General features: G+C 48.9%; 3 protein-coding genes across 4 annotated transcripts in view; 1 reads left to right on the top strand and 2 right to left on the bottom strand.

Moving 5' to 3' along the window:
• ppp1r9a (protein phosphatase 1, regulatory subunit 9A) overlaps positions 1-3,835 on the bottom strand; it is a 32,729-nt gene extending 28,894 nt beyond the window's left edge. The window contains exon 1 of the mRNA XM_067255454.1: positions 3,696-3,835. The gene's annotated coding sequence lies outside the window, so the exon portion shown is untranslated. The remainder of the gene's footprint in view (positions 1-3,695) is intronic.
• On the top strand, positions 2,275-14,757 carry sgce (sarcoglycan, epsilon). Of its 2 annotated transcripts, XM_067255455.1 has the most exons (12): positions 2,356-2,499; positions 3,197-3,316; positions 6,797-6,919; positions 7,081-7,238; positions 7,903-7,975; positions 8,794-8,992; positions 10,739-10,901; positions 11,288-11,502; positions 11,992-12,018; positions 12,546-12,734; positions 13,144-13,187; positions 14,330-14,757. In XM_067255455.1, the coding sequence occupies exons 1-12, from the start codon at positions 2,463-2,465 to the stop codon at positions 14,344-14,346; spliced, it is 1,365 nt and encodes a 454-aa protein (XP_067111556.1). In that variant the 5' UTR covers positions 2,356-2,462; the 3' UTR covers positions 14,347-14,757. The 2 variants fall into 2 exon arrangements, with proteins under 2 accessions (XP_067111557.1, XP_067111556.1); XM_067255456.1 differs by lacking the exon at positions 3,197-3,316 and having other exon boundaries at positions 2,275-2,499.
• A 2,022-nt stretch (positions 14,758-16,779) lies between these two features.
• Positions 16,780-26,571, bottom strand: casd1 (CAS1 domain containing 1). The gene is made up of 18 exons (XM_067255986.1): positions 26,409-26,571; positions 23,748-23,844; positions 23,442-23,562; positions 23,161-23,205; positions 22,971-23,033; positions 22,791-22,835; positions 22,520-22,643; positions 22,064-22,272; positions 21,433-21,858; positions 20,942-21,031; positions 20,693-20,812; positions 20,194-20,350; positions 19,560-19,639; positions 18,957-19,058; positions 18,621-18,761; positions 17,786-17,863; positions 17,485-17,577; positions 16,780-17,346 (listed from the first exon to the last, which is right to left on the bottom strand). Exons 1-18 carry the CDS (start codon positions 26,539-26,541, stop codon positions 17,077-17,079), a joined length of 2,394 nt encoding a protein of 797 aa, XP_067112087.1. The 5' UTR covers positions 26,542-26,571; the 3' UTR covers positions 16,780-17,076.
• Positions 26,572-26,926: the final 355 nt, after the last annotated feature.

The raw sequence follows: 26,926 nt of genomic DNA, 5'->3' as shown, positions 1-26,926 counted from the left end.
TATATTTGGGTATGTCTTTAAGCAATGTCGTGAAAAATAAACAGATGCAGCCAGCAGTTGATGCCAGCTTGCTTTATTTGTGATGCTTCACGACGCAATCAACGAAATGCACGAGATGTAAATATTAATCGGTGTAATTTTAAGTGAACAGGTGCGTGTTGCAATCAATGCAAACGGTAAAAACAAACTTCAAGATGCAATAGATAAAACTGTAACCTGAAACATACAGCTTCAACTCGATACATCGTGCGGAATGAACCGAAAACACATCTTCAACCGCACAAGATTGACAGCCCCATTTTAGATTGGATGTAATGTTGCACGGTAATTCATTTCCTTTTATGATTTTTCAGAGGCACATTACTGCTTCTGGTAGTTTGAAACAGTGAGGAAGCAGAAGTTGGCAGTTGCCACACTGAGGCAACCTGCTCGTGCAGCCTTCAATGTCTCTTACAAAACAAAAGAGTGACTTACATTCATTGCTTCGGTTTCATTTGATGAAAGACCAAACACTTGCATAATCCAAAAGTTAATTCACAGTAGAAAAACGTTTTTGTTGTAAATTTCCATTCGCATAAATCATTTCCATCCAAGGCAGTTATAGAAGTCCAGTATTGTGTCGCCTTAATGAGACATTCGGTCCTGCAAACCGGGGTCTACACAGCGCTACAACGCCATTGCAGTCAGTGGATGATGCTGCCATTCGCACAATAGGGGTGTTGACGCTGAAGCCATCCCGTCAGTTGAGAGGTGTGCAGTTGCACATTTTGTAATACTACGCCGTCCCATGTCATTTTCACACCCAGTACAAATAAATACGGCCCTATGTTGCGAATGTCGAGGCTTTATAAAGGGCACACACATGTGGCAGAATATTATCGTGGCAATGGTTTGGTCCGGTAATCTGCTTGGAGGGGGGTTCTCGTGAACTGCATTCTAGCACAAATACCAGCACACAATAACTTCACTTGCTTTATCAAGCAGAACTGCGAGCAAGCGGGGGAATAGGCCTACTAGTTATTTTGTGAATATTTGAAAGATTATTTTAGTAAACCTTATACATGATCACAAACACAGACACACACACCGTAGGCTATCTCAGTGTTGCAATTCATATGTTATTCATGCAGAATCCTGCCATTATTGTCCTCCTCTTGTCTCAGTTAATTTCAAAGACTAGGCCTAGATGCCGTATAGGCCTATCCGATAACGAACATCAAACCAGATCAAAAGTCTAACTAACCAGCCCTGAGCTTGCTGGGCCACGTGATGAAGGCTTGAAATAAAGACAACATTGTAAAGGTGTCCAATAATATGTTACCAATGTGATTAAATGGTTTCTGTTTCGTCATTCTGGCCCCGAAATAGCCTAAAGAATTGCACTGTAGGCCAGAAGTTGTTCTCTTACATTGGAGGTACAGGTCTACTCGTGATATGTTGGACGTGGTGGATAAAAAGGGGAAGTTAAAATATTGTAGGTCGTCAGTGCAGTGAGTGAATGAGAGAATCGAGTCCTCGGTTTGTCGAGCTCTGGGGGAAACGGGGATTCAGGGCAGAATGCTTAAACAGCAGAACAGAAGAGGAATGGCTTGTTTTTTTGACCATCAGCTGTTTCGCCAATTCACACACAGTACGCAGGGGGCTGTACGGTGTATTTTTGGGGTGTACTGGCAATGTTTTGTGCTTTACGGAAGGCAGTTCCTTGCAAAATTACGATGTTTAACATAGGGGTGGGCAGGTTGGTTTGTTCAGCATGTTGTTTTGGTTTCAAAACAGCAGAGGAGGAGCAATACGTTTTAGGATGATTTTAGGGACATCTTTACGATCCTTTTGATGAGCTAAACTGTTTTGGAGAGCAAAGAGCTAGAATATAAGCATCTGTCTTCTGTAGAGTGTGTATGTGGGGGGTTAAGGTTTTAATAGACCCCTCGACTTCCCTCTGTGAGTGTGAAGGGGGTGCGTAGAGGGTGCAGAGGGGCAAGACGAATAGGTATTGATTGACACACGGTAAACACGCTGCAAGGGGTCATTGATCGAAATGTACATGCTTTTTACAGTGATAGCTAGGGAACACGAGATATTCTTTGGAAAGTGTGTGAGACATTCAGTGTTTATGTAGGATATATTGCCATCCACTGGTGTAACGGAAAACATAATATTTTCACAAAAGTCTGGGAGAAGATCGCATCCCAGCAGATTGAAGGCAAGGCGTTGCCCGATTCAGCGGCTTCGTTGCCACAGGTTTAAGTTTGACAGCCTATATATTTCCTGCAGCATCTGCGCCAGATGTTTCCACTGTCCCCAACCAATGACAGCTTGCTAGCTGCTCCCACAAAGCGCTACTGGAAAACGAGGAGGCGGGGAGAGGAATGCAGAGAAGGGATGCTTGTTATGGCTGTCAAACCCTTAGCGATTAGAAGAAAAACATTTTAAATGTGCAATTGACGGCTATTGGGTTCAACATGGACGCTTCTTTTGTGGTCGTATGGCTGTCTGTGGGTATGTATTGTTTTGGAATGGCAGAAATGTATCTGGTTTGTAATGTATGGCATGCTAGCGTGGCTGCTAGCTGTAAACTAGCGCTAGCAAGCTCAATCTTTCCTTCTTTGAGTCATGGAAAAAATTAGCTGTAGCGGTGGCCCGTTATTTGGGAATCTAGCTTGGAAAACGCTATTCCTTTCTTTTCCCCCAAACTTATAAGAATTCTCTCTGGACATAATAATATAGCTTGTTATGTTTACCTTTTGATTGGGCATTTTTTATCCATCTTTTATTAGCTAGCTAGCTGCTCGCATTTTTATTCTGGATTATATTACACCATTGTTACCAAAGCGATTTGGATGCTCGGGCCAGGTGATTAGCTATGAATATTCGTAGGCCTATACAACACAGTATTCATAAACGAAGCCGCACTCAGGCTGATAACACTGTAGACTAAGGCAAACCATGTAATTAATGTAGCTATGTAACTTAAACAGTTTTGTCAACAAACTGGATATTGATTGAGTAGGCACTCAACCAATTGACCGGAATTGGCGCATTCCGGTCATACTGTACTGTTAAAACCGCGCAGGTAGGCCAGCTACGTATGTTCTCTTAGAATAGCTCTGGAATAACCCACAAATGTATTAGTTTTGGAATTTGGTATTGTACATAAGAGATAACATCTAATATCCAACTGTCACGTCTTTCTCAGTCGCCTCGGTAGTTTGCTTTGTGAGTTCGTCAACAGCCAAACATGAGGATTCCTCTGGGGAGACCAGCCCCATTCAGCCTCCCAGGGGCTGGAGTCTGGGGTCTTTTCCCCCGGCAGATGGTGAGTGGGGGCGGCAGGTGTGAGGTGCTACAGGTCTTTGTGCCTCCTGACCCACTCCATGTGATAACACAGTGACAGCTCAAGCAGTTCGCCAAATCCCTATTAACAGAAGCATTGTCCGTGAGTGGAACCTGCTTTCTGTGAAGTCTGAGACTTAATATTTGCAACCTACCGACTTGCTGTGCTACAGTCTAACCCGTGTTTGACGCGGCACTGTTTGTGAATTTGAACCCTCATAGCTCAGCAACTGTAACATCTGTTTGAATAACAACGCAGTAACACAATAATTCAATTTCCTCAGTGTGTAGAAACGATTTGCTTTGGATTAAAATGGCTTCTAAGTGAATTAAATGTTTAAAAACGTTAATTTAGTGTTTACCTCAGTCAAGTTGATCTTGGCTTTCATCAGACACAGACATCCATCCAGACTACTTCCAGCCTCTGCCATCAGGCAGACAGTTTCACTTCCATCTGTGGTAGATCCTCCCCAGAGTAGCGCCCAGACCAGTCTCTAACCACTAAGCCAGAGAGAGAGACCCTGCTGTGCACACCCCAGCACCAGCCTACACTCCTGACAGGAAGGAAAGAGAAAGAAAAAGCCAGAGCGCTGATTCAACACAACCAGAGGACACCTCTCCTTCCCTCTCCCCTGTCGAGCTTCTCACTGGAGGGACAAGGTCCACGAGTTTCCCCCCTCAGTACCTCTGCGGTCGTTGCCGATGCCATTATTAGGAGATCACTCCTCAGACTGGACAGGCTGGTCCAAGGTCACATCATAAACCCAGAACACACAGTTAGCCATTCCTAACACTGGGTCTGGGCCTGTTAGTCATCTGGACACATCGAGCCACTGTGTGTGTGTGTGTAAGTTAAGACTGTGTTCGCATGAAAGTGAATGTTTGTAGGTGAAAGACTAGATGGTTTAATGTCTTGTGAGAGAGAGTATTATCCCTTTACATGTAGGTAACAGTGTAGTGTGTGTGCATAAGGTGTGTGTGTGTGCATAAGGTGTGTGTGTGTGCGTAGAGTTGTGTTTCATATCCCCTAGGATTAGGCTGCGGTTAAGAGTTTAGCATTAACTGTTAATAGGTGATGCATTAGAAAGGAGTGTTCACCACCTCCAATCTGCCTGGGCTTCAGCAGATCTCATGCTGTTTTTACACACTAGCTTAGCTTAGCCTCATCTGCTTCCCTGGGTCCCTTAGGAACAGACTGTGGACTGGTGGGGCAGACCATCTGGGTCATCTCATCTGTGGTATGAGGACGGGCGGGGGGGTGGTATGTTAATCACTGAAAACCACATTACGGGCTGAGGGATGAATGGTCAATACTTGACCCCCCCCTCCCTTCTTTCCTCCCCTAGGGCTGTGCGCTTGGTCCTGGGAGAGTTTAAGAGAAGCCTGCTTTTGCATTCAGAATGAAGGCTGTTAAATAAGAATAAATTGATTCCCCCCCCCCCACTCCCAATCTGATGGAAGATCCCATTATGCTCCTGGGTTTGAGAGCAGCTTCTTCTAGCTGCACGTGTGATGCAGCCGTCAGCACCAATCACAGACCACAGGGTTGTCACGCTCAGCTGGGTCCTACCAGGAACGAGGCCTGCTTCACCTCTAGGGTGAGTCAGGTGGCTGAGCGGTGAGGGAATCGGGCTAGTAATCCGAAGGTTGCTAGTTCAATTCCCGGTCATGCCAACTGATGCTGTGTCCTTGGGCAAGGCACTTCACCCTACTTGCCTCAGGGGGAATGTCCCTGTACTTACTGTAAGTCGCTCTGGATAAGAGCGTCTGCTAAATGACTAAATGTAAATGTAGTTCCATCCTTCACCAGGAACATCACAGCCAGGCTCCTGCAGCTCCTGCTGCAGGCCTCGGCCAGATCGTCGTTATCCATTTAATCTGCTCTCCAGGAGGCTCCGATGGGACAGAATGACATCTGGCCACTCGTGGCTCGCCTGATAAAGGGGCCTTACTGATCTACAACTGAGACACCCCGGCTACCTTGTTTGCATGCTGGATCTTTTTGACCCGTCGGAAGCACTCGTGTTTGGGATTAATCTTTTATATCTGCTCTGGACCTACAGTGTAATGTCTCTTTGGTTCACCATGTTAATCTCGGTAATCCCTGTTCTGGAGTGGTTGAATCCTCAACGCTGAGGTTGTTTACCTCTGTGGTAAACCCCGATGCGGTCTACCTTGACTGGACCTGGAGTTCCCAGGGAGCTGAGATGTGTCTGCCCATAGAGGTGCTCTACCGGAGAGACTCTCTGGTCTGCCCATAGAGGTGCTCTACCGGAGAGAGACTCTGGTCTGCCCATAGAGGTGCTCTACCGGAGAGACTCTCTGGTCTGCCCATAGAGGTGCTCTACCGGAGAGAGACTCTGGTCTGCCCATAGAGGTGCTCTACCAGAGAGACTCTGGTCTGCCCATAGAGGTGCTCTACCGGAGAGACACTCTGGTCTAGACTTAATGGACCTTCTCGGAAACTCTCCTTTCAGATGATGCTGAAAGGAGATGATGCATCAACGTGCACGTCCTGTATAGACGAGGCAGGTGATGAAGATGAATATTGTGATGATGAAGATGCTGATGCTGATGCCAGCTGAAAAGCAGGATCAGGATAATGGGCCTGCCTCCCTCTGCTCTCTCTGCTCCTAATGCATCCTGGGGCTACAACACAGAGCTCTCTCTCTCTCGCTCTCTTTCTGTACTGCAGTTCCCTCCCTCCTTTCCTCCCTCCCACTCTCCCATGGTGAATAAAAATTAAGCTCCCAGTCCCACCCACTGGAGGAGAGGAGAGAAAAAGAGAGAGTTTGTGTGGAGGAGGAAAGAGTAACAGGACGTGCACCTTCAGCTCCGTCTTGTGTAAACCATCTTGAGAGGCTGCCATTGGCTGCAGCAGCGCATCCTGAATAGAGACAGTGTGTGATTGGCTGCAGCAGTGCACCCTGAATAGACACAGTGTGACTGGGAGTGGGAGAGAGAGTTAACACAGGCAGCTCTGCTCTAATGCAGTCAACGCTGCTGGGACAGAGGAATGGACACACTGTCCCTACACACACACACAAACACAAAGCCTGTCCTCCTACACAAGCAGGCACACACACAGACTCACACATACGCAGGCACATGCGCACACAAAAGAAGTGTGGGCTGTGTTTTCTTTTTCTGAGAGAGTCGTGTGTTTCTGAGAGTGTGTTTCTGAGAGAGTGTGTTTCTGAGAGAGTGTGTTTCGGCTCATCTGCTGTTACAGGCAGTCAGTGTTCTGCTCCGGTGCGTTCCTGGCTCCTACTGCAGGATCTCAGACCCACACTGTCTAAGGAGCTGATCAGCTGCAGCTCTCCTCCACACGTGGCTGGACCTCTCAGCTGGTCCTGGAAGCTAGACAGGACCAGCGGGACACACACACACAGACAAAACCACAGCCCCCCCCCCTCCCCTGTGAGCTGCAGGTCATTGCCTCTGTCCTCTCTTTGTGCTCCAGTGGTCACCATCTTGTCCAGGTCTCATGGCGACCGCAACGTCTACCCGTCTGCTGGCGTGCTGTTCGTCCACGTGCTGGAGAGAGAGTACTTCAAAGGAGAGTTCCCCCCCTACCCCAAACCAGGTACCGCTAGAGAACTAACCCTAAGCTCTGTCTCAACAACCCTTGTCTGCAGTAGCTAAGCTTCACACACCCACCCACACCCCCACACACACACACACACACACAGAGTAGCTAACCTTCTCCCACACACACCCAGCTCTCCTCCTGCCCCCCTCCCCCAGGTGACTCTAGTAACGACCCCATCACCTTCAACACCAACCTGATGGGCTACCCAGACCGACCAGGCTGGCTGCGCTACATCCAGAGAACGTCCCACAGCGACGGAGTTCTCTACGGCTCGCCCGCGGCCGAGCATGTCGGCAAGCCCACCGTCATAGAGGTGTGTGACCCCTGACCTCACCAATAGAGGTGTGTGACCCCTGACCTCACCAATAGAGGTGTGTGACCCCTGACCTCACCGATAGAGGTGTATGACCCCTGACCTCACCAATAGAGGTGTATGACCCCTGAACCCACCAATAGAGCTGTGTGGGACCTGTTTGGCTTGTATCCTAACCATGGTAACATGACAACATTAAAATGTTGTTTTTCTTGTTTGATGTACCATGTTACAGACTTGTTCATCCTTCGTGCGTACGCATTAAGTCCTAATCTGGACTCTTAAGCGGGGGCATCTTAGAAAAGGAGCTAAAATGTGATCAAGCGTACTAATTCTTAAGTTTAAACAACATATTGTACATTATACATTCCACGTGCTGCAGACTAGCCAGGCGGAGAAATGCTGGTTTGTGTCTAATAGCAGTCGCATGTTCAGAACACAGCTAAGCTGCAGCACTCCCAGAGAGCTGGGAGTGCTTAATGTGCTCTCCCCCTGCCTCCCCTCCCCTCCCTGAGTGTATGTGGCCCTATAGGTCTCTGTGTGTGTGTGTGTGTGTGTGTGTGTGTGTGTGTGTGTGTGTGTGCGTGGCTCAGACCTGTCCCTCCCTCTCCGTCCAGTAAGCCTGTGTATTTCCTCCCTGACCCCTGACCCCCGTGTGTTCCAGATCACGGCCTACAACAGACGCACGTTTGAGACGGCCCGCCACAACCTGGTCATCAACATCATGTCCACCGAAGGTGAGGACCCTGGGCGGCTTAGCAGGACAGAGCATCCAGGCAGCCCACATCTCTATTAGGTAGAGAGCAGGGGGGGTCCACTGTTGCATGCTGGGTGATGAAGTTTTCTGAGTTTGTTAAAAATGTTGGATTCATAAGGAACAATATGAGAGGAAGAAGTGACTGTTTAACTCTACAGACAGCTCATGATTTGTTTACTTGTGACATGCTACGGAACATGCGTGTGATTTTCACGGCTCGTACAGCCGGGTGATGAACAGATGTTGCTGGAACCACGCGTGACATCACTTCCCCTGCCGTGATGTCATCATTAGCCATCTGGACCGGAGTGGGGGCTAGACACACAACACACACGCAACACACACGCACAAGCTTTGCCCGCCTGTTATGCAGTGTCTCTGGTTATTAGTACACAGATGTTAGCTTAAGATTAGAGCCTCTCTCCCTACTGTTCCCTCCTCACACCTCCCTCCCTACTTCACACTCTCCCTGGTCTCCTGTCCTCCCTCTCCTCCTTGTCTCCTCCTCCCTCCCTACTTCACACTCTCCCTGGTCTCCTCTCATCTCCTCCACCTCCTCTCCCCCCTCTCTCCTCCACCTCCTCTCCCCCCTCTCTCCTCCACCTCCTCCCCCCCTCTCTCCTCCACCTCCTCCCCCCCCTCTCCTCCACCTCCTCCCCCTCTCTCCTCCACCTCCTCTCCCCCCTCTCTCCTCCACCTCCTCCCCCCCCCCTCTCTCCTCCACCTCCTCCCCCCCCTCTCTCCTCCACCTCCACCTCCTCCCCCCCCTCTCTCCTCCACCTCCTCTCCCCCCTCCAGAGTTTCCCCTCCCCTACCAGGCGGAGTTCTACATCAGGAACATGAATGTGGAGGAGATGCTGGCCAGCGAGGTGCTGGGGGACTTCCTGGGTGCCGTGAAGAACGTGTGGCAGCCAGAACGCCTCAACGCCATCAACATCACGTCTGCCCTGGACCGCGGGGGGCGGGTCCCCCTGCCCATCAACAACCTCAAGGAGGGGTGAGGCTTTAGCTCAGGGGTTAGAGCGTTGGACGGCAGATAAAGAGGTCACAGGTTCAAATTCCCAGTACGTCCGACAAATGTACACGTTATTACTATAGTGAAACGGTTTGACTTTGAGATGATCTACGTGGGCACACACTTGATTGAGAAAATCTAGTTTTTCACCTACTTGGCTAAACAGTCCTAGCTTGTTTACAGCAAGTGTAAGATACTGAGGAATATGAAGATACCGTAGAAGTGTGGATGGTAGACACAAGACCCACAACTAAATAATACACGTTTACATCATACTGTCAGTATTCAAGAACCAGAAAATCCACAGAGGGAACTGTGTACAGGGGACTGTGAACCGTAAACATGTGTATGCATGGGTAACCACAGCTCACAGAGCAACATGGGTAACCACAGCTCACAGAGCAACATGGGTAACCACAGCTCACAGAGCAACATGGGTAACCACAGCTCACAGAGCAACATGGGTAACCACAGCTCACAGAGCAACATGGGTAACCACAGCTCACAGAGCAACATGGGTAACCACAGCTCACAGAGCAACATGGGTAACCACAGCTCACAGAGCAACATGGGTAACCACAGCTCACAGAGCAACATGGGTAACCACAGCTCACAGAGCAACAAGCCACAGAGTTTCATCTCTGGCAGGGTGTGTGGTCGCTGCTGCCGGCTTGTGTGATTGCAGTGTTTCCCCTCCCATCATATTAGGGGGGAGCCACGCCCCCCCAACGGCACCCCCCGACCCCCCTGGAAGGTCAAGTTAATAAAAAAATTAAAATGATATTGCCAGATCACAAAATTAGTCATTTAAGGTTACCTTTCCTATAACACAGGTCTATAGCTTGCTCTTATATGTAACAAACTAAATGCCCTTATGTTATCTGTGTTATTTACATGACGGCATGTCATTTCTGTCTCTACATGGTCGACCCCCCCCCCCCCCAAAGCTGTAAACGTAGGGGAAACACTGGATTGGGTCTTAGGAGGTCATCACTTCCTGTGTGTTGGGATCCTGTTTGGCTCTGAGGGGCATGGCCCACGAGAGCAGCCTTAAGCTGTTCATGAAGCATTCATGATGGCGTGTTATAAGATGACTGGGTCCAGGGGGAGATGCCATTACAAGCAGGGTGGGTGGAGAGGTAGCAGGGGGAGGGGGGAGGGAGGGAGAGGTAGCAGGGGGAGGGGGGAGGGAGGGAGAGGTAGCAGGGGGAGGGGGGAGGGAGGGAGGGAGAGGTAGCAGGGGGAGGGGGGAGGGAGGGAGGGAGAGGTAGCAGGGGCTGGGGGGAGGGAGAGGTAGCAGGGGGAGGGGGGAGGGAGAGGTAGCAGGGGGAGGGGGGAGGGAGGGAGAGGTAGCAGGGGGAGGGGGGAGGGAGAGGTAGCAGGGGCTGGGGGGAGGGAGGGAGAGGTAGCAGGGGCTGGGGGGAGGGAGGGAGAGGTAGCAGGGGCTGGGGGGAGGGAGGGAGAGGTAGCAGGGGCTGGGGGGAGGGAGGGAGAGGTAGCAGGGGCTGGAGGGAGGGAGGGAGGGAGAGGTAGCAGGGGCTGGGGGGAGGGAGGGAGGGAGAGGTAGCAGGGGCTGGGGGGAGGGAGGGAGGGAGAGGTAGCAGGGGCTGGGGGGAGGGAGGGAGGTGTGTAGAAGGACGAGGGTGGGAGAAGTTTGCATCCTGTCTCCCCCGCAGCTCACAGCTAGTGTCTGTGTACCTGAACATGCCCACTCTTCCCCCTCCCCAGGGTGTACGTGATGGTGGGGGCAGACGTGCAGTTCTCCTCCTGCCTGAGAGAGGTGGAGAGCCCACACAACCAGCTCCGCTGCAGCCAGGAGATGGAGCCGGTCATCAGCTGTGACAAGAAGTTTAGGGCTCAGTTCCACATCGATTGGTGCAAGATCTCCCTGGTAAGAACCCGGCGGCTTAGCGCCCCCTACAGACCAGCGCCTCAGCGCCCCCTACAGGCCAGAGGCTCGGGTTAAGCCCGTCAGGGTGTTGCTACGTCTACCTGGCGAAGCCGCAGCTTTAGTCGTGTTCAAATCGAATGTTATTAGTTTATTTCTTTTTACAAACAGTGTCACAGAGGGCTTCACATACGCCAGTAGAACTTCAACTGAACCAAACTAACCCCTCTCTAGGGTGTAGTGGTGCTCTGAGTGAAGGTCAGGGTGTAGAGGACAGCCCTCCATATACAGTTGTCAGTGCAGTAAACCTCCATGGTAACCCATAGATCCTGGAGCTGACAGGTTAGCGAGGACGACCTGATGAAGCCACTCACCTCCTCCTCCTCCAGGTGGACATCACCAAGGTGGTCACCATCTATAGCAACCGGCCAGACCCCGGCTTTGGGGTGTTGCCAGATGTGGGCGAGTATAACCCCCCTTCGGAGTCGCTGAAGAGCCGGGACTACTTTTCAGACTTCCTGGTCACGCTGGCAGTGCCGTCGGCGGTGGCTCTCGTTCTCTTCCTGATCCTGGGGTACTCCATGTGCTGCCGGCGGGAAGGGGTGTAAGTATACACACACACACACACACACACACACAGACCCTCATACACACACAGGAGATGTAGATTTCTGATGCGTCACACTGGATTGGCTGCTGCTATCAGTGTGAGACTTGGTAGATGCTGTTGAGGATGTCAGAGAGATTAGGAACCCCTCCCTTTCAAAAAAGACAAACCAAAAAGGCATCAGGCGTCTGGAACAGCAGCATCATGCTCATCTCGTCATGTTACTCATGGATCATTCTGGAACCGGTTGGGATTTCATTCACTGCATCTTAATGTCGATCTGCATATTCATGAGATGTACATTGTCAATCATTCATGACCCCCCCTTTCCCATCCTCATTTACAGGCTGGGAGAGTGTGTGCTCCCAAACACACACCAGAGAGCTCCACCCCCCCACCTCACCCCCACCCCCCCTTCCCCTCTGTGTGGATGTCTTTTAACTAATAATATTAGTATTTAATTCATTAATTTTGTTTTGTTTCTAGGGAAAAAAGAAACATGCAAACATCAGAGTAAGTGTTATTCCTCTCCTGTGTTTGTTTATTCATTTATTTTTAGTTTTGAATTTGTTGGTTTATTTTCTGATTGGCCCTATCATCCTCTCCTCTCATCTCCCCATTGGTGACATTGCCATGATCAGTACATGCCATCTATGTCGACACCCATTCATCCAATGAGCTGCGCAAGAAGCCCGTAGGGAGGATTTCTATTAGTTGTCGTCACCTTGACAGGCAGTCACTGTTACCTGTTACTCCGGGTTAAACAACAGCACACTATCCTGCGTGTCATTATGAACAAGCTCTGTCCTAAGAGACAGAAACCTAGAGGATGGAATATGTCCGGAGCTAGTTTAACCACACGACCAACTGGACCATTAAACAACACACACACAAATCCCTGAAACAACACACAGCGTCCGAAGTGCCCTCCGCCTGGACGGTGATTATAAATCAAGCTCACCTCAAGTACCTCCCTCAGAAACGTACGCGGTGACGGGTTAGCGCTAGCCTCAGACCGCTGTGGTGTGCTCCTCCTCCAGTATCCAGATGGTCCACCACAGCTCCATCCAGAAGTCCACCAAGGAGCTGAGGAGCATGTCTAAGAGCCGGGAGATCTCCTGGCCGCTGTCCACCCTGCCCGTGTTCAACCCCATCAGCGGGGAGGTGGTGCCCCCGCTGCACCCCGACAGCTACGAGACCACCAGCATGCCCCTCATGCAGACACAGGCGTGAGTGGCGTCACACACACACGCACACACACACGCAGCACACACACACACGCAGCACACAAACACACGCAGCGCACACACACACGCAGCGCACAAACACACGCAGCGCACGCACACACGCACGCACGCAAACACACACACACGCGCAGCACACACACACGCAACACACACGCACGCAGCACACACACACACGCAGCACACACACACGCAGCACACACACACGCAGCACACACACACACAGCACACACACACGCAGCACACACACACGCAGCACACACACACACTCTCAGACACACACATGCAGCACACAAAAGCGTGAATACAAAGTCAGATGTAACGTAATCTCTGCTGTTATCTCTGAGTGGAGTCGTCTTCCCAGACCCTGATTAGACACATGATGTGATTTCAGGAACCTGCAGAAGCAGATGACCATTCCCCAGCAGCAGCCTCCAGGTCAGTACCAACCACTTCCACTCCCCGCTCACTCACTACCAACGCAGAGCGCCCCCTGCTGTTTGGACAAGGTCACTAGCTGGGGATAGGGAGGACTGGTATACCTAAGAGGGAACGGGTCTAGCTCAGAGATGGTGGGTGTAGCTCAGTGATGGTGGGTGTAGCTCAGAGATGGTGGGTGTAGCTCAGTGATGGTGGGTCTAGCTCAGTGATGATGGGTGTAGCTCAGAGATGGTGGGTGTAGCTCAGTGATGGTGGGTGTAGCTCAGTGATGGTGGGTGTAGCTCAGTGATGGTGGGTGTAGCTCAGAGATGGTGGGTGTAGCTCAGTGATGGTGGGTGTAGCTCAGTGATGATGGGTGTAGCTCAGTGATGGTGGGTGTAGCTCAGAGATGATGGGTGTAGCTCAGTGATGATGGGTGTAGCTCAGAGATGATGGGTGTAGCTCAGTGATGGTGGGTGTAGCTCAGAGATGATGGGTGTAGCTCAGAGATGGTGGGTGTAGCTCAGTGATGGTGGGTGTAGCTCAGTGATGATGGGTGTAGCTCAGTGATGATGGGTGTAGCTCAGAGGGGTGGATAACTACACTAAATGTCTGCATCTTAAGTGTGAGCCGTGTTGTGAAGCTCAGAGACTTTCAGCTGAGGCCCTCATAATGAAATATGGACCTTGTAAAGCAGCACCCCCTGTTGTGTGTGTGTGAACTGCAGGCTGGTGTCTACTGCATGACCAGACAGTCTTTCCACTAACCTGCTCCTTTCTCTTACTCACTCACTGCCAACAAAGGAGATAATTATTGTATGTCAACGTTTCGGAGATTGGAGGCAAGTATCATGGTCTGCTTTCAAAGCTTTAAATGCAAACAGAGATAGAAAATGTATTTAATTATAAACCCACTACACCTGTGTGGTTAGATACCATTTCTATCCAGACTATCGAGAAAGAGAGATATAATACAGAACAGGAAGTAAGATATAATACAGAACAGGAAGTAAGATATAATACAGAACAGGAAGTAAAACATGGATTACACCCAAAAAATCCTGTGGCGTTTCTATATTAAAAAATATTTCAACAATGTACCTGATAGAGATGTTCTTGTCTGTTGAAGGTAAATGGTAGAGATGTTCTTGTCTGTTGAAGGTAAATGGTATTCCTGAGGAGAGGAAGGTGGCAGAAGCACTGAACTTGTGAGCAGAACGTCGGAGCAGCTGTCGTCAGTGTCCCTTTAAACCGGTTTTATATGTGCCAACTTGCATGCCCTTGCTATCCCCTCATAACCAACCCCTCAATCTCCAGCTCCCCTGATGTGCGGTGTACGACTGAATCCAGCGTGGGTGTGTGTGTGAGAGATATGAATGAGCAGCTTTACAGCAAATAACATTCAATAGGATATTTTGGAATATTTTTGTGTAAATGTTTTAACGACGTACGATGCATTTCCCTGATGTTTGTATGTTGACCTGCCTGGCCCACTCGGGCTGCGGGCGCGAGCAGGACGGGCGCCTCATGCAGTAGATGTTGTGTTGCTGTCGTACGTCATGTTAAACAATAAAGATGTTTTGGACGGACTTCTGTGCTCCTGGGGCTCATTCTCTTCCTGTTTAAGCTACTATCATGCCTAAAGAAAGATTAGTAGGCCAGTTAATACAAAATTCATAACAGTTGACCATTGATCACACATTAAACATTGTCATCAAGGTTTGTATAATTAAATGTACAGAAGAATAAAGGCATTTATAAATAAATATTAATTTCACGAAAGATTGTATTTTTTTATTTTTTTTATTTAGGCCTTAGGGATAAATAAATAGTCTTCCTAATGATTGAAGTCTCGCGCATAAAGTAACCAATTCAGTTGCCTATATGTCCGAGATCATCATCTGCAGGGTAAAATTTTACACGGTATTAAACAGTTCAGATTGTTAGTTTGTTCAAGACCGAAGCTACATAACCTTGAAGTAAAGCATGTTCTCCAGGCCAGAGCCTTCCCATGGTACGTAAAATATGGCCTACTGATCAAATGCACTGTATAGTCCTGCAAATTGTTCAAAAGTTGAAATCATTTTACAGTATTTGTAAAGTTGCCTTAACATTTAGAGTAAGCTGCATATTTACACATTCTGCCGGGGGATGAAAAAGAACCAAATCCGCAGTTGTACAAAAACGATTATATGGATTAGTGGCAAATTCTCCTGAAAGTCTTGGACATTCAATTTACTGAGGTACAAAAATGAAGCTAATATACAAAACAAAGAAGCATAAAACAACAACAGAAACCACTTTCTCTTTCAAAAGGCTAAAGAGGCGCGAATATTTCGGTGTGAAACTTCAAATACACATTAAAACGTTTGGCTTATAGGCTATTGACAGATTCAAATTGAAATACTGACACTCACTGTCAAGCAACGTTATTACTCTCCAGCTTTCGCTCCGAACAGTAACTCATCAAGTATAGCCGACTTATATGCAGAAGTGGCTCAACGACATGAGGAAGCTAGCAAAAAAAAACGTGATAGAAGGCATTCAGTTAGTTCAGAATTCACATCATTCTCTCTCTCACTCATCTCTTCATCCATCCAGAGGCAGGCTGGGCATATGGAGCAGGGAGGCCTGTTCTCCTATATAGGCCTACCAGGGAGTCTTTATCTGTTAGACGGACCTGCCAGGGAGATGAGGGCTGAGGTGATGCAGAACGCCAGAGGGATCTTTCTCACACTCACGCACTCCACACAAACCAGTCATGCCTCACACACCACACACACACACAGTGGTTATTTGCCCCTGAAGGATAGGCTCATATTAATGTGAAAAGACAAAAGGCAGATAACCTTCAGTGCCTCTTTTGCTTTGCTCCAATAAAAGCATCTATGAAAAGAAGTACCAGAACTTCTCTAGGCGACACTTCATTCACTAAACAGCAGGCCTGGGCACAGTTACAAAGAAGCAGAGACCATGTACAAAATATATGCTTAATTTAAATCATTAAATACTGTACATACAACAGATAATTTCAAAGGTTGGTGAGGTCACGTAAACCAGTGCACAAGGCAAAGGTCCTAAAGATAAAAAATAAAAAAAAGTGTTTACAAATATTTTTTTCTTTTTTTTATAATCTCTTAGAAATATTCTATAATGTTGAAATGTCTGTTCATTCTATCCTGGCTGTTATAAACTGCTTTAGATTTTTGATTATTTATTATGCAACCACAACAAAGAAGATCTGAATTGTTCATTGCACAGAGATCAGTGACATCCGGGCAGTTCTTGTGCTCCAAGAACATCTTGGAGCAGTGGGTTAGATGTCCCCCCTTTCCAGAAGGTGACTGTTCTGCTGAACACAGACCTGAAGCACTTCCTGGCTCAGAGGTCAAACTGAAACAGGCATGTGCGTGAGGAGCACACCTTTACTAACCGTCGTCTGGGCGGAACCAGTGCACCATATCCGGTCGAGGGAGTCCTTCTGGAATTTTGCAGGGAACAGTTTCTGGCAAGAGGAGCAGGGTGTTGCCCCTCCTCTTCAGATTAAACATACGGCCAGCCTTTCCTCCAATAAAAGGCTGGAAGGAGCTGTTAAACACCCCCCCCCCCCCTTCAGTAGACGCTCTCCTTCCTCCTCTCCAGTGTACAACTTCCACCACAGTCTCCAGGCAGACCGGGCCTTCTGCTAGCGTCGCCACAACGCCATCGCGTCTCTGACTCACCTCAAACACGGCTACCGACCAGCCGTCTGTCCATCGCAGACAAGGCCAGCAAGATGGCCGACAAGTTGTCTTGCAAGACCCCCTCCCCCCCAAAAAAGCTGCCATCGCAAATCCTTAAACAGCTGCCGGTAGAAGACGTCTGGGCTGAGTATGACCTCCAGCCTGCCAAGACCTCCAGCCTCTGCTTTAAGGGCCGAGGGAGGGCAGGCGCCCCCTGGTGGCCCAGAGCAGGGCCAGGCCCCCCAGCCCCAGGGCGCCCAGCCTGCGCAGCAGGGAGGCACCGTCCTTGGGGATGACCACCTGCGCCAGGTCGTTGGTGATGAGGGAGATCTCATGGGCCACGCAGACAAAGATGAAGGTGCTGATGATGATGTTGAAGGAGGGGCTTCCAGGGAGCAGTACCAAAATGCCCTTGGTGTCTGCAGCCAGCCAGATGTGGTACTGGCAGATGAACAGCTGGGGGAGGGGCCAGGAGACCGTGTGTGATTGAGTGGTAAGGATGGACACAGAGAGGAGAGAAAGTGAAGGAGTGTATGTACATTCACATAGGAAATGAATAAAGAACAGGGTTGTGTGTGTGTGTGTGTGTGTTACCTCCAAGGAGATCTTCCCAAACCAGGCGAAAAAAGAGCTGTATATTGAGCGAGCGTAGCCCGGAATGTTCCGGATCAGAATGAAAGCCAGGATCTGGAAACGACAGAGAAAAATGTTGTTCTCTTGTCTAAAGGCTGTTCTAGATGTTCTCCTTTCCTAATGGTAAACACTGGAGATGGCACATCTCCCTGTGGTCACTGGATTAACATTTCCCCAGCAGGGGGCTGGAGGGGCACCCGCAGGGGGCTGGAGGGGCACCCGCAGGGGGCTGGAGGGGCACCCGCAGGGGGCTGGAACTCACCTGGACCACAGAGATGTAGGGATGAAGCTCGTTACACTCAGTCTTGTTCTTACAGCTGCTGGCCCACACAGAGTAGATCTGACAGAGCAGTCACATGACAGAGAGGAGTGTTTAGTACAGAGCACGAACAACAAACTGTTTTATTGCAATACTGATACAGGTGTGTCTGTGTGGGGAGGGGGGGGGGAGCACATAAATGACATCTAAATGGGCCATGCCTATACTGAATGGTCAGATCATCAAGACTAGATCAATTAAAAGGTAAACATTAGCCTACTCGCTCTAACTAAGCCAATCACGTTAGATCAGAGATTAGTTCTAGGGAGGGTAGGATGAATGTGAGTGTTGGAACAGGGCCAGAATGTGCTGGTTCTAGGAGGGGGGTAGGGTGCATGTGAGAGTATTGGAACAGGGCCAGAATGTGCTGGTTCTAGGAGGAGGGTAGGGTGCATGTGAGGGTGTTGGAACAGGGCCAGAATGTGCTGGTTCTAGGAGGGGGGCAGGGTGCATGTGAGAGTATTGGAACAGGGCCAGAGTGTGCTGGTTCTAGGAGGGGGGTAGGGTGCATGTGAGAGTATTGTAACAGGGCCAGAATGTGCTGGTTCTAGGAGGGGGGTAGGTGCATGTGAGAGTGTTGGAACAGGGCCGGAGTGTGCTGGTTCTAGGAGGAGGGTAGGGTGCATGTGAGGGTGTTGGAACAGGGCCAGAATGTGCTGGTTCTAGGAGGGGGGTAGGGTGCATGTGAGAGTATTGGAACAGGGCCAGAATGTGCTGGTTCTAGGAGGGGGGTAGGTGCATGTGAGAGTGTTGGAACAGGGCCGGAGTGTGCTCTTACGATGAAGGCGCCCACAGAGAGGAGCAGCAGGAGGTTGGAGAGCCGGGGGGAGAAGAGTGCATCTCCTCTCCCCTCCGACAGAACCTGACACTTCTGGAGCACCAGGTACATGAAGGCAAACAGCATCCCGTGGATGACTGCCTGCGCACACACACACCAGAAATACACACACATCAGAAATACACACACACACACCAGAAATACACACACACAATCAGATCATTGGTCAAATATTGACCGATATGACGCTATCTCTCGTCATCTGTGCTATGGTTACTGGAGGAGACAGAGTAAAGGTCAGCCTGGGAGAATCAGGGTATTTACTGCTCCACTTACAAATCGATCCAGTTTCCAGCGGAACCACCACTCATGGACGCTGCCGTTCAGCTCAAACAGCCTGGACACGGGCCACACACAAAACACACTCTCGAAGAAGCCCTGCAACACACACACAGAGACACACACACGCATGTCATTAATGACTCAACACTGTTAAACTAGAAGATAAATGACAATGTTGTTCAATGAACCTTGTCACTCAAAATAAACTATTCTGTTGTGTACACACAAACCACCCCAGTGACGAGGGAGCTACTGCAGTGGGGTCTTAAAGCTGGGATCTGAGAAGTCTGTTTCCAAAGTAGTAAAAAAAAATAATAATAAAAAATATTAAAAAAAAGTTCTGTGTTTGAATTTTTTTCCGAAAGGTTTACAAAATATTTTACTAGTGAGTGAAAGAAAGTGTCAAAAGGTTTCAAAAATATGCTTCAGAAAAAGGTTACGTGTGTGTGTGTGTGTGTGTGTGTGTGTGTGTGTGTGTGTGTGTGAGAAAAACAAAGTCTTATCTGTCCCCACCAAGGACGGCTCCCAAAAGTGTCCTGAGGTAGTGTATGAAAGTGTCTCAGGGAGGTCAGCAGATCAGGGTCCTGATTGGCTCACCTGGGAGTAGGCGAAGAAGCAGATGAAGAGCAGCAGGCCCAGCAGCTTGAGCAGAACACCCAGGTACCACATCCCACTTCCTGTCCAGACAAACACACACACACACACCCACACACAGACAGCCATCAGCCCAGCACCACTGCTGCTCCTAACTACATCTGGTGAGGAGGGAGGGAGTTAAGTTAAGTAGGTAGAAGGAGAAGGAGGAGGGTAGGAGGTGAGGTAGGTACGGAGGTGAGGTAAGGAGGGAGGTGAGGAGGGTAGGAGGTGAGGTAGGTACGGAGGTGAGGTAAGGAGGGAGGTGAGGAGGGTAGGAGGTGAGGAAGGTACGGAGGTGAGGTAAGGAGGGAGGTGAGGAGGGTAGGAGGTGAGATAGGTACGGAGGTGAGGTAAGGAGGGAGGTGAGGAGGGTAAGAGGTGAGGTAGGTACGGAGGTGAGGTAAGGAGGGAGGTGAGGAGGGTAGGAGGTGAGGTAGGTACGGAGGTGAGGTAAGGAGGGAGGTGAGGAGGGTAGGAGGTGAGGTGGTGAGGTAAGGAGGGAGGTGAGGAGGGTAGGAGGTGAGATAGGTACGGAGGTGAGGTAAGGAGGGAGGTGAAAAGGGAGGTGAGGTAGATGGCTGGTTAGGTTCCTCACCGTTGGCCTTCTTCTGGAGGATCTGGGGCCACACAGCCAGGGTGCTGTAGATGATGACGAACCAGAAGCTGACCAGCGGAACAAAGTAGTAGAACTGGTAGGACCGGTCCATCACCACACACAGCACCAGCACCAGGAAGTTCAGACGGAATAGAACCTGCAGAGTCACACACACACACACACACCACAGCAAATAGGGGAGGACCCCTTAAGTTCAGAGAAAATAGCTTTGAAGGCTATGAAACCAGGAAATCCTGTACGTAGCTAGCTAGCAAATCTTCCTCGCTGTAAATATTATGAAGAGCCATTGTAAATCCTAACCAATCCAGCTAATAGCTACGAATACCTGCATTATCAAGCTAGTTAGCAACTATCAGGTAACTCTTACAGTACCATCTAAAGTAATGTCTTAAGAGCTTTCACTACCACGCAGAGGTAAGCGGGGGCTCTCATGCTGATCTGGTGTTTTGTGCAGAGCGCGTGCAGGTTACAGGCTCACCTGACACAAACGGTACAGACCAAAGTCTCCCTTGAGCCAGAAGAAGGAGAAGTGACCGTAGCCGGTCTGGAACAGGTAAGCAGCCACCAGCACCCTCACATGCATGTACACTGGAATGAACTGGGGGAGAGAGAAGGTAACTTTAGTCATATGATTACTGAAGGACAAAACAGATTCATTTAAGATATTTAATTAGGGGAAGATGAGGGGGTGGCCACTGCGCCTCCTGGTGGTGGGGAGGGGACTCACAGCGCTGGCTCCAGATATGTGGTAGATTAGGATGACCAGCTGCATCCAGCCCTTCCACTCATCAGTCTGCTCCCGGTTCAGCAGCTTGGTCTGTGGAGACAGTCATGATGTTACTAGGTCTGTGGAGACAGTCATGATGTTACTAGGTCTGTGGAGACAGTCATGATGTTACTAAGTCTGTGGAGACAGTCATGATGTTACTAGGTCTGTGGAGACAGTCATGATGTTACTAGGTCTGTGGAGACAGTCATGATGTTACTAGGTCTGTGGAGACAGTCATGATGTTACTAGGTCTGTGGAGACAGTCATGATGTTACTAGGTCTGTGGAGACAGTCATGATGTTACTAGGTCTGTGGAGACAGTCATGATGTTACTAGGTCTGTGGAGACAGTCATGATGTTACTAGGTCTGTGGAGACAGTCATGTTACTAGGTCTGTGGAGAGTACATGAGAACATAGAATACAGACACACACACACACACACACACACCTCCTTGCTGTTCTCATTGTAGAACACCCCCAGCACAAAGATGTAGACGAGAGGGATGAAGAAGGTGGAGTGTGTGTAGAACTTCTGCTCCTTCATGAACACGTCGGCGCGGTCACAGGCGTAGAAGTACGCCATGATGACGCCCATCTTGCACACTGCCCGCAACGCCAACTTGGGCCCCGACGCCGCTAGCCCCAGGTCCGGCTTCTTCTCCTCGCCGCTCTCCACGTCGGCCGGGCCGAGCCGGGCCTTGTGGTGGCGGCTGTAGCCCAGAGCGTGCAGCGCCAGGACCGCCAGGCCGGACGCCAGGAACATGCCGGCACACAGCTTCTGGAGGAGGTTGGGGGCGGCAGCGGGCTGGCAGCAGGAGCCATCGATGGGCCGCAGGAACTTGTTGCACACAGCGTTCATCAGGACCATGGCTCCCTAGAGGAGCACCGGAGGGAGGGGACGGGGATCATATCAAACACTCCCAGAACATGCAGTCAGTTCAGATACTAAGCAGCTAATTATGGTGGGTACAGCTCAGCGGTTAGAGGATTTGACTGCCGATAAGAGGCCGCCGGTTATTATTTTTTTTTTTTTAACAACATAAACACATTATTATTACGACAAGACATTCTCCGCCTACCACATTCCTGGTGGCTTCTGGGAGGTGTAATCCGTCAGCTGACTGGGCGATGGTGAGGGCGGCGGCCTGGCGCGAGGCGGCCAGCAGCTTCACCCGGCCGTTCCTCCCGCTGCTGTTCAGGGCGCCGGCCGCTGCCTCGTTATACTGGTCGATCTGCTGGTTGGTGATCATCCTCCTGCTGTCACTGAGCGCCTCCTCCTTCACAGGGTCTGGGAGAGAGAGAGAGACAGAGTGGTGTGTGTGTGTGTGTGTGTGTGTGTGTGTGTGTGTGTAGGGGGGACGGTACAAATGAGTGAGTCAGTCAATGACAAAAAATATGAGTGAGAAATTGAGAGACAATTACAGAGTGAGTGTCAACAAGCATCTCAATGCTAATAGGCTAACCTTGGAGGACCCAGTACCTTTCTCCACCTCCCCATCCCCGTAGCTAACAGGCTACCAAGCTCCCATGCTAACCTTGCAGGACCCAGTACACGTCCCCGTCCAGGGCCAGAGTCTCCAGGGGAGAGGAGATGGCCGTCAGGTTGACTCTGTACTGCTGGAGCGTCTCACTGCTGCCGTGGTGCAGCTTGATGGACCACTGTGGAAAAACAAACCATGACGATCAACTGAAACACACGAAAACAGCATCAACAGAAAGAGTGTGAGTGTGTTTTGGTTTTTTTCAAGCAATATTCAGAAAATATATCATATTCTGTGGATGTTTACGTTTTCATTTACAACTTACTGTTGCAGCACCAATGACCACCACATCCGGTCTGGTCGATGGATCCTGATAACAAACAGATCGCAACTGTTTCACAGCCTGCCTTGTCCCAGCAACCTTGTCCCAGCTTATCAAAAACGTTTGACCCAATTACAGATTCAAAAAGACCCAATATCAGAAACCAACTCCGTTTCCTCTTACCTCAGTCCATGCCGTCAGGCGCTCCTTCATGGAGTTATTTGCCTCAGGGTACCAGAGGAAGTCCTACCCACAAACAGGAAGTAGTCAGTCTTAGTCTTAACAGGGTGATGTGATTAAATAATAAAATGCCTTGAGACAACACAAAGTGCCGTTAGATGCTAAACTTTCACAGAAGCAGGGAACAGCTTACCACATTCACTAAGGAGGTCTGGTCCTCAAAGGGGATGTTCTCGTGCTGGTGGAGATGAAGCAGAGGCAGACAAGACAGTTAGTGTTCCTCTCTTCAGCTGGCCTTGCACCACACCCAGAGGGAATATTTACACACTCCCTCTGTTATCTTTCCTGGAAATATCATCGTGTGTGTTCAACATCCCCACCCCCCTCATACAGCCTGTATCGTTTGGAAAAGCAACAACGAACACAAATCAAAAAAGGAAAAGTGAACCAGGTGCCTGCTATGATGAGCCATACCTTGATGCCATCCTCCCTCTGTTCAGGATCAATGATTTTGATGAAAGAGTAGAATAGCTGCCGGATTCTTGAATCGCCCACAAAGGCCACCCGTTTCTCAGACAGGCAAGTTGTCGCTTCACTGTGGGAGGGCCCAGGGGGAGAGATCACTGACTACAACATGGTGTGAAAACTATCAATATTTACAAGACGTAAATGAAGTACATGCCCTCTCACACACACACACACACACACACACACCCTCTCTCTCACATACACTCTCACACGCCCTCTCACAAACACATTGGTCGTAGGAGTGTGACTCACGTGCTTCTGTACTTGTGCATCATGCAGCCGTAGGGCTGCCATGCGTTTTCCCCCAGGAAGCGACCGCTGGACAACAGCCAATCACACGAGTCGCCGCCTGAGGGCAAACAACATTCCAGTTCATAAAACACACACACATGATCTGTCTATATTTACATAGATTATACACATAGCTTACACACACACCCATAAAGGTGAACAAACAAAGCGCACACACACACCACTGCCCCCCCCCACACACACACACACTTCCCCCTAAACTCGTTCTATCTCTCTCTGTTGAGGGCTAAGAGAAACCTGCCTCCATGGTACACTGGCTTCCAGCATTGGTCAAACACCTGCAATATAGGGCAATACTCCTGCCAGCTGGCCTAGCCCTACACGCCAGGCACCCATCAGCCACATGTCAGCACAACCACGAAACCTCCAGCCTCCAGCCAATCGCTGGTGTTGGAAATGAATAGGCCCATCTGCCAATTAATCGGAGCAAACACAGCCAAAAAAAAAAAAAAAAAAAAGGTGAAGGGGTGCTGAGACAAGACGTCAGGAGCATCCGGTGTCGTTGACAGCCAGACAAGAGCAGCTGCTCTGCTTCTCAGCACACAGAGCACTCAGTGTCCCACGCCTCTTCATAAACAAAGGCCACTGTATGCTGTGAAGGCGAAGTGGATGCCTGCCGGTGTTGGGCCGTAATCTCACTCCCTGCCAGAATTCCACTCCCCTACGCGTGAACGCCTGCACTGCCTTCCTACCGTATGGCTGTGTGTAGATTGGCGAACCGAGGCGATTTTTACGAGTAAAATGTTAAACCTAGGTTCCCTCGTCTTAGGCTTTGAGGAAACTGTCAGTAGCCAGTCACAAAGGGAAGGTCCAAGCTCGGCTCATCAGGTACTGGAACCAAGCACTGTATGTTGCAAGTGAGAAGATACTAACAAGGCTGTGAGAAGCAGGATCTATAAAATGGATATGATTGTAAACACAAAACAGTTGTGTGGCAAGTAGTTTACTGAGAGGGAAATAGAAGTTGAATTCTGGTAGGAGGGACCTCTGGTTGTGAGCAGGGTCCTTTTTATATAAATGTGTAAAATAATGTAGCTATACTCATTTACCAGACGATTCTATTACAATTGGCATATAGTGCATTTAGTAAGTAGCCTATAATAGCAAGTACAACGTAATCAAGAATCAGAAGTGAATAGTTCTACTAAAAGTGATTCGTACAAATGATGACAAAGAAAGATGCTCGCTTTAACCAGAAAGTGAAATAACAGCAGTCGGAACTACAACATAATTCACATATTACCTCATTCCGATAATAAGACAGTAGCACAACAACAACATCAACATCTTTTCTCAAGTGCAGCTCAACATTACGTCTATTTTCGTGAGACAATCATTCAGATTTTACATGTAGCACGACATACCAATCGTATAGGCTCAGGTGCAGCGCAACATCACTTATATTTTAACGAAACATGAATAAAATAGCCTACTGACAGTTTCCTCAAAGCCTAAAACGAGGGAACCTAGGCTTAACATTTTACTCGTCAAAAATCGACTCGGTTCACCAATCTACACACAGCAATACGCTAGCAGTGCCCGCGTTCACGCGTAGGGGAGTGGACTTCTGGCAGGGTGGGAGATTACGGCCCAACACCGGACTTCATAATATAACTCAGACCACCGCTGATGAGCTTCTGCTTCTTGCACTCGATGTTGCCGTTCACGAGACTCAAAACACTCATTCGAGTTTCACACACCTCGTTAATATGTCTGTTGCCGTGTGTACCTCTGCAATAAGGGAGAAAGGCACACATCTCACTCTAGATATAAGAGGGTAATTTATTGAAGCGGTACAATCCGGCTGTTAAACAGTTTTACTGTCAACTGTATTGCCCAACATCCATCCACGAAATAGGCTAGCTACCAATCCACCTGTCTGCAAGGGGTTTCAAAAAATAAAATTGCTAGGAGTATAGGGCAGTTTGCCAGTTAACTATCCATCTAACGTTACAGTACTCTTCCCACATTCAACCTGTTATTGACATGGACTTTGTCCCAAGCAAACATCTAACCAGCGAACGAGCTGACAAAAGTGCACAGTGGCATACGATGGCACTTGACTATGCTAGCTAATGTTGCTACTGTTACTAGCCAACTGATGTATAAAAATGGAGTTCGTGCGCGTGAATAAAAGCTATTAAATTGACTTACCTGCACTCCAAATCCAACCAACAGACACACTACACATATAGATAGCCTAGTAAATTTGCATTAACTAACTAGTTCAGACTGTAGTGGTAGCATCGTAGTAACTGGTTTTTCCGTGTTTATGCATCTAGCTAGCTACATTCATTGTCTAATGTCTCTGAATTAGTGACATATACAGTAGACACACATTTCTAATATGTTCGGTAGCTCGATGGCCATCTAGCTTGCAAGTTATTATTATGAACAAAAAGACTCTCGTTACGAGTCTAGAATATATAAGGTACCGTTTGCGTTGCTATCTTAGTTGAAGCCAAGTTAAGGTTAGCTAAGGATGCGTTAGCTACCTAGCTAGCCTAGCTAGCCTACTAGCTACTGTATAACTGGATAGCGACTGTGTTGAGTCAAGTGTTTAGCAGTCTAACGTATACGCGACGATAAATCATTACTTACCCCCATAACACCGTGACGCTGTGTGCAGCACAAGAAGTAAAACTACGGCGACGAGAGATAATAATTTTGCATTTTTTATACTAAAATACTGATTAATGTCCCGTTTGCCTAGGCTATAGGCCAGGACCGCCATCTTTGCACCTCCATGACAACAACAAGCAGACAGATGAGATGCAGTCTGGACGGAATACTCTGAGCGCGCCCACGCCGACGCCTCCTTTAAGCCTTTTTACGGTTCCTGATTTCACCTGTTTTATTTAACCATCCATCAACGTTTGCAGAGGTCAGGAAATACTACACAGAACATTTTAAGAATCAGCAATAAAGTATATAATTAGTGGGGTCTGGAATTTGCAGCAAAGTCGGTGCAATACGTCAAAGGAATTTGCTTGGAAAGTTTGCACCCTGCAAAGTATTGTTGCAAACAATTTCCAGTGAAAACTTCCATTGCATAGCGATTATATATACATCCCCATTGCTAAATAATAGCGATAGATCGTTCTTTAACATTGGACAGA

The sequence above is a fragment of the Osmerus mordax genome, chromosome 18 (genome assembly GCF_038355195.1).
Source record: "Osmerus mordax isolate fOsmMor3 chromosome 18, fOsmMor3.pri, whole genome shotgun sequence".
Classification (NCBI taxonomy): Eukaryota; Metazoa; Chordata; class Actinopteri; order Osmeriformes; family Osmeridae; genus Osmerus; species Osmerus mordax.
The sequence above is the reverse complement of the archived record's forward strand: the minus strand, read 5'-3'. Positions and strand labels throughout refer to the sequence as shown.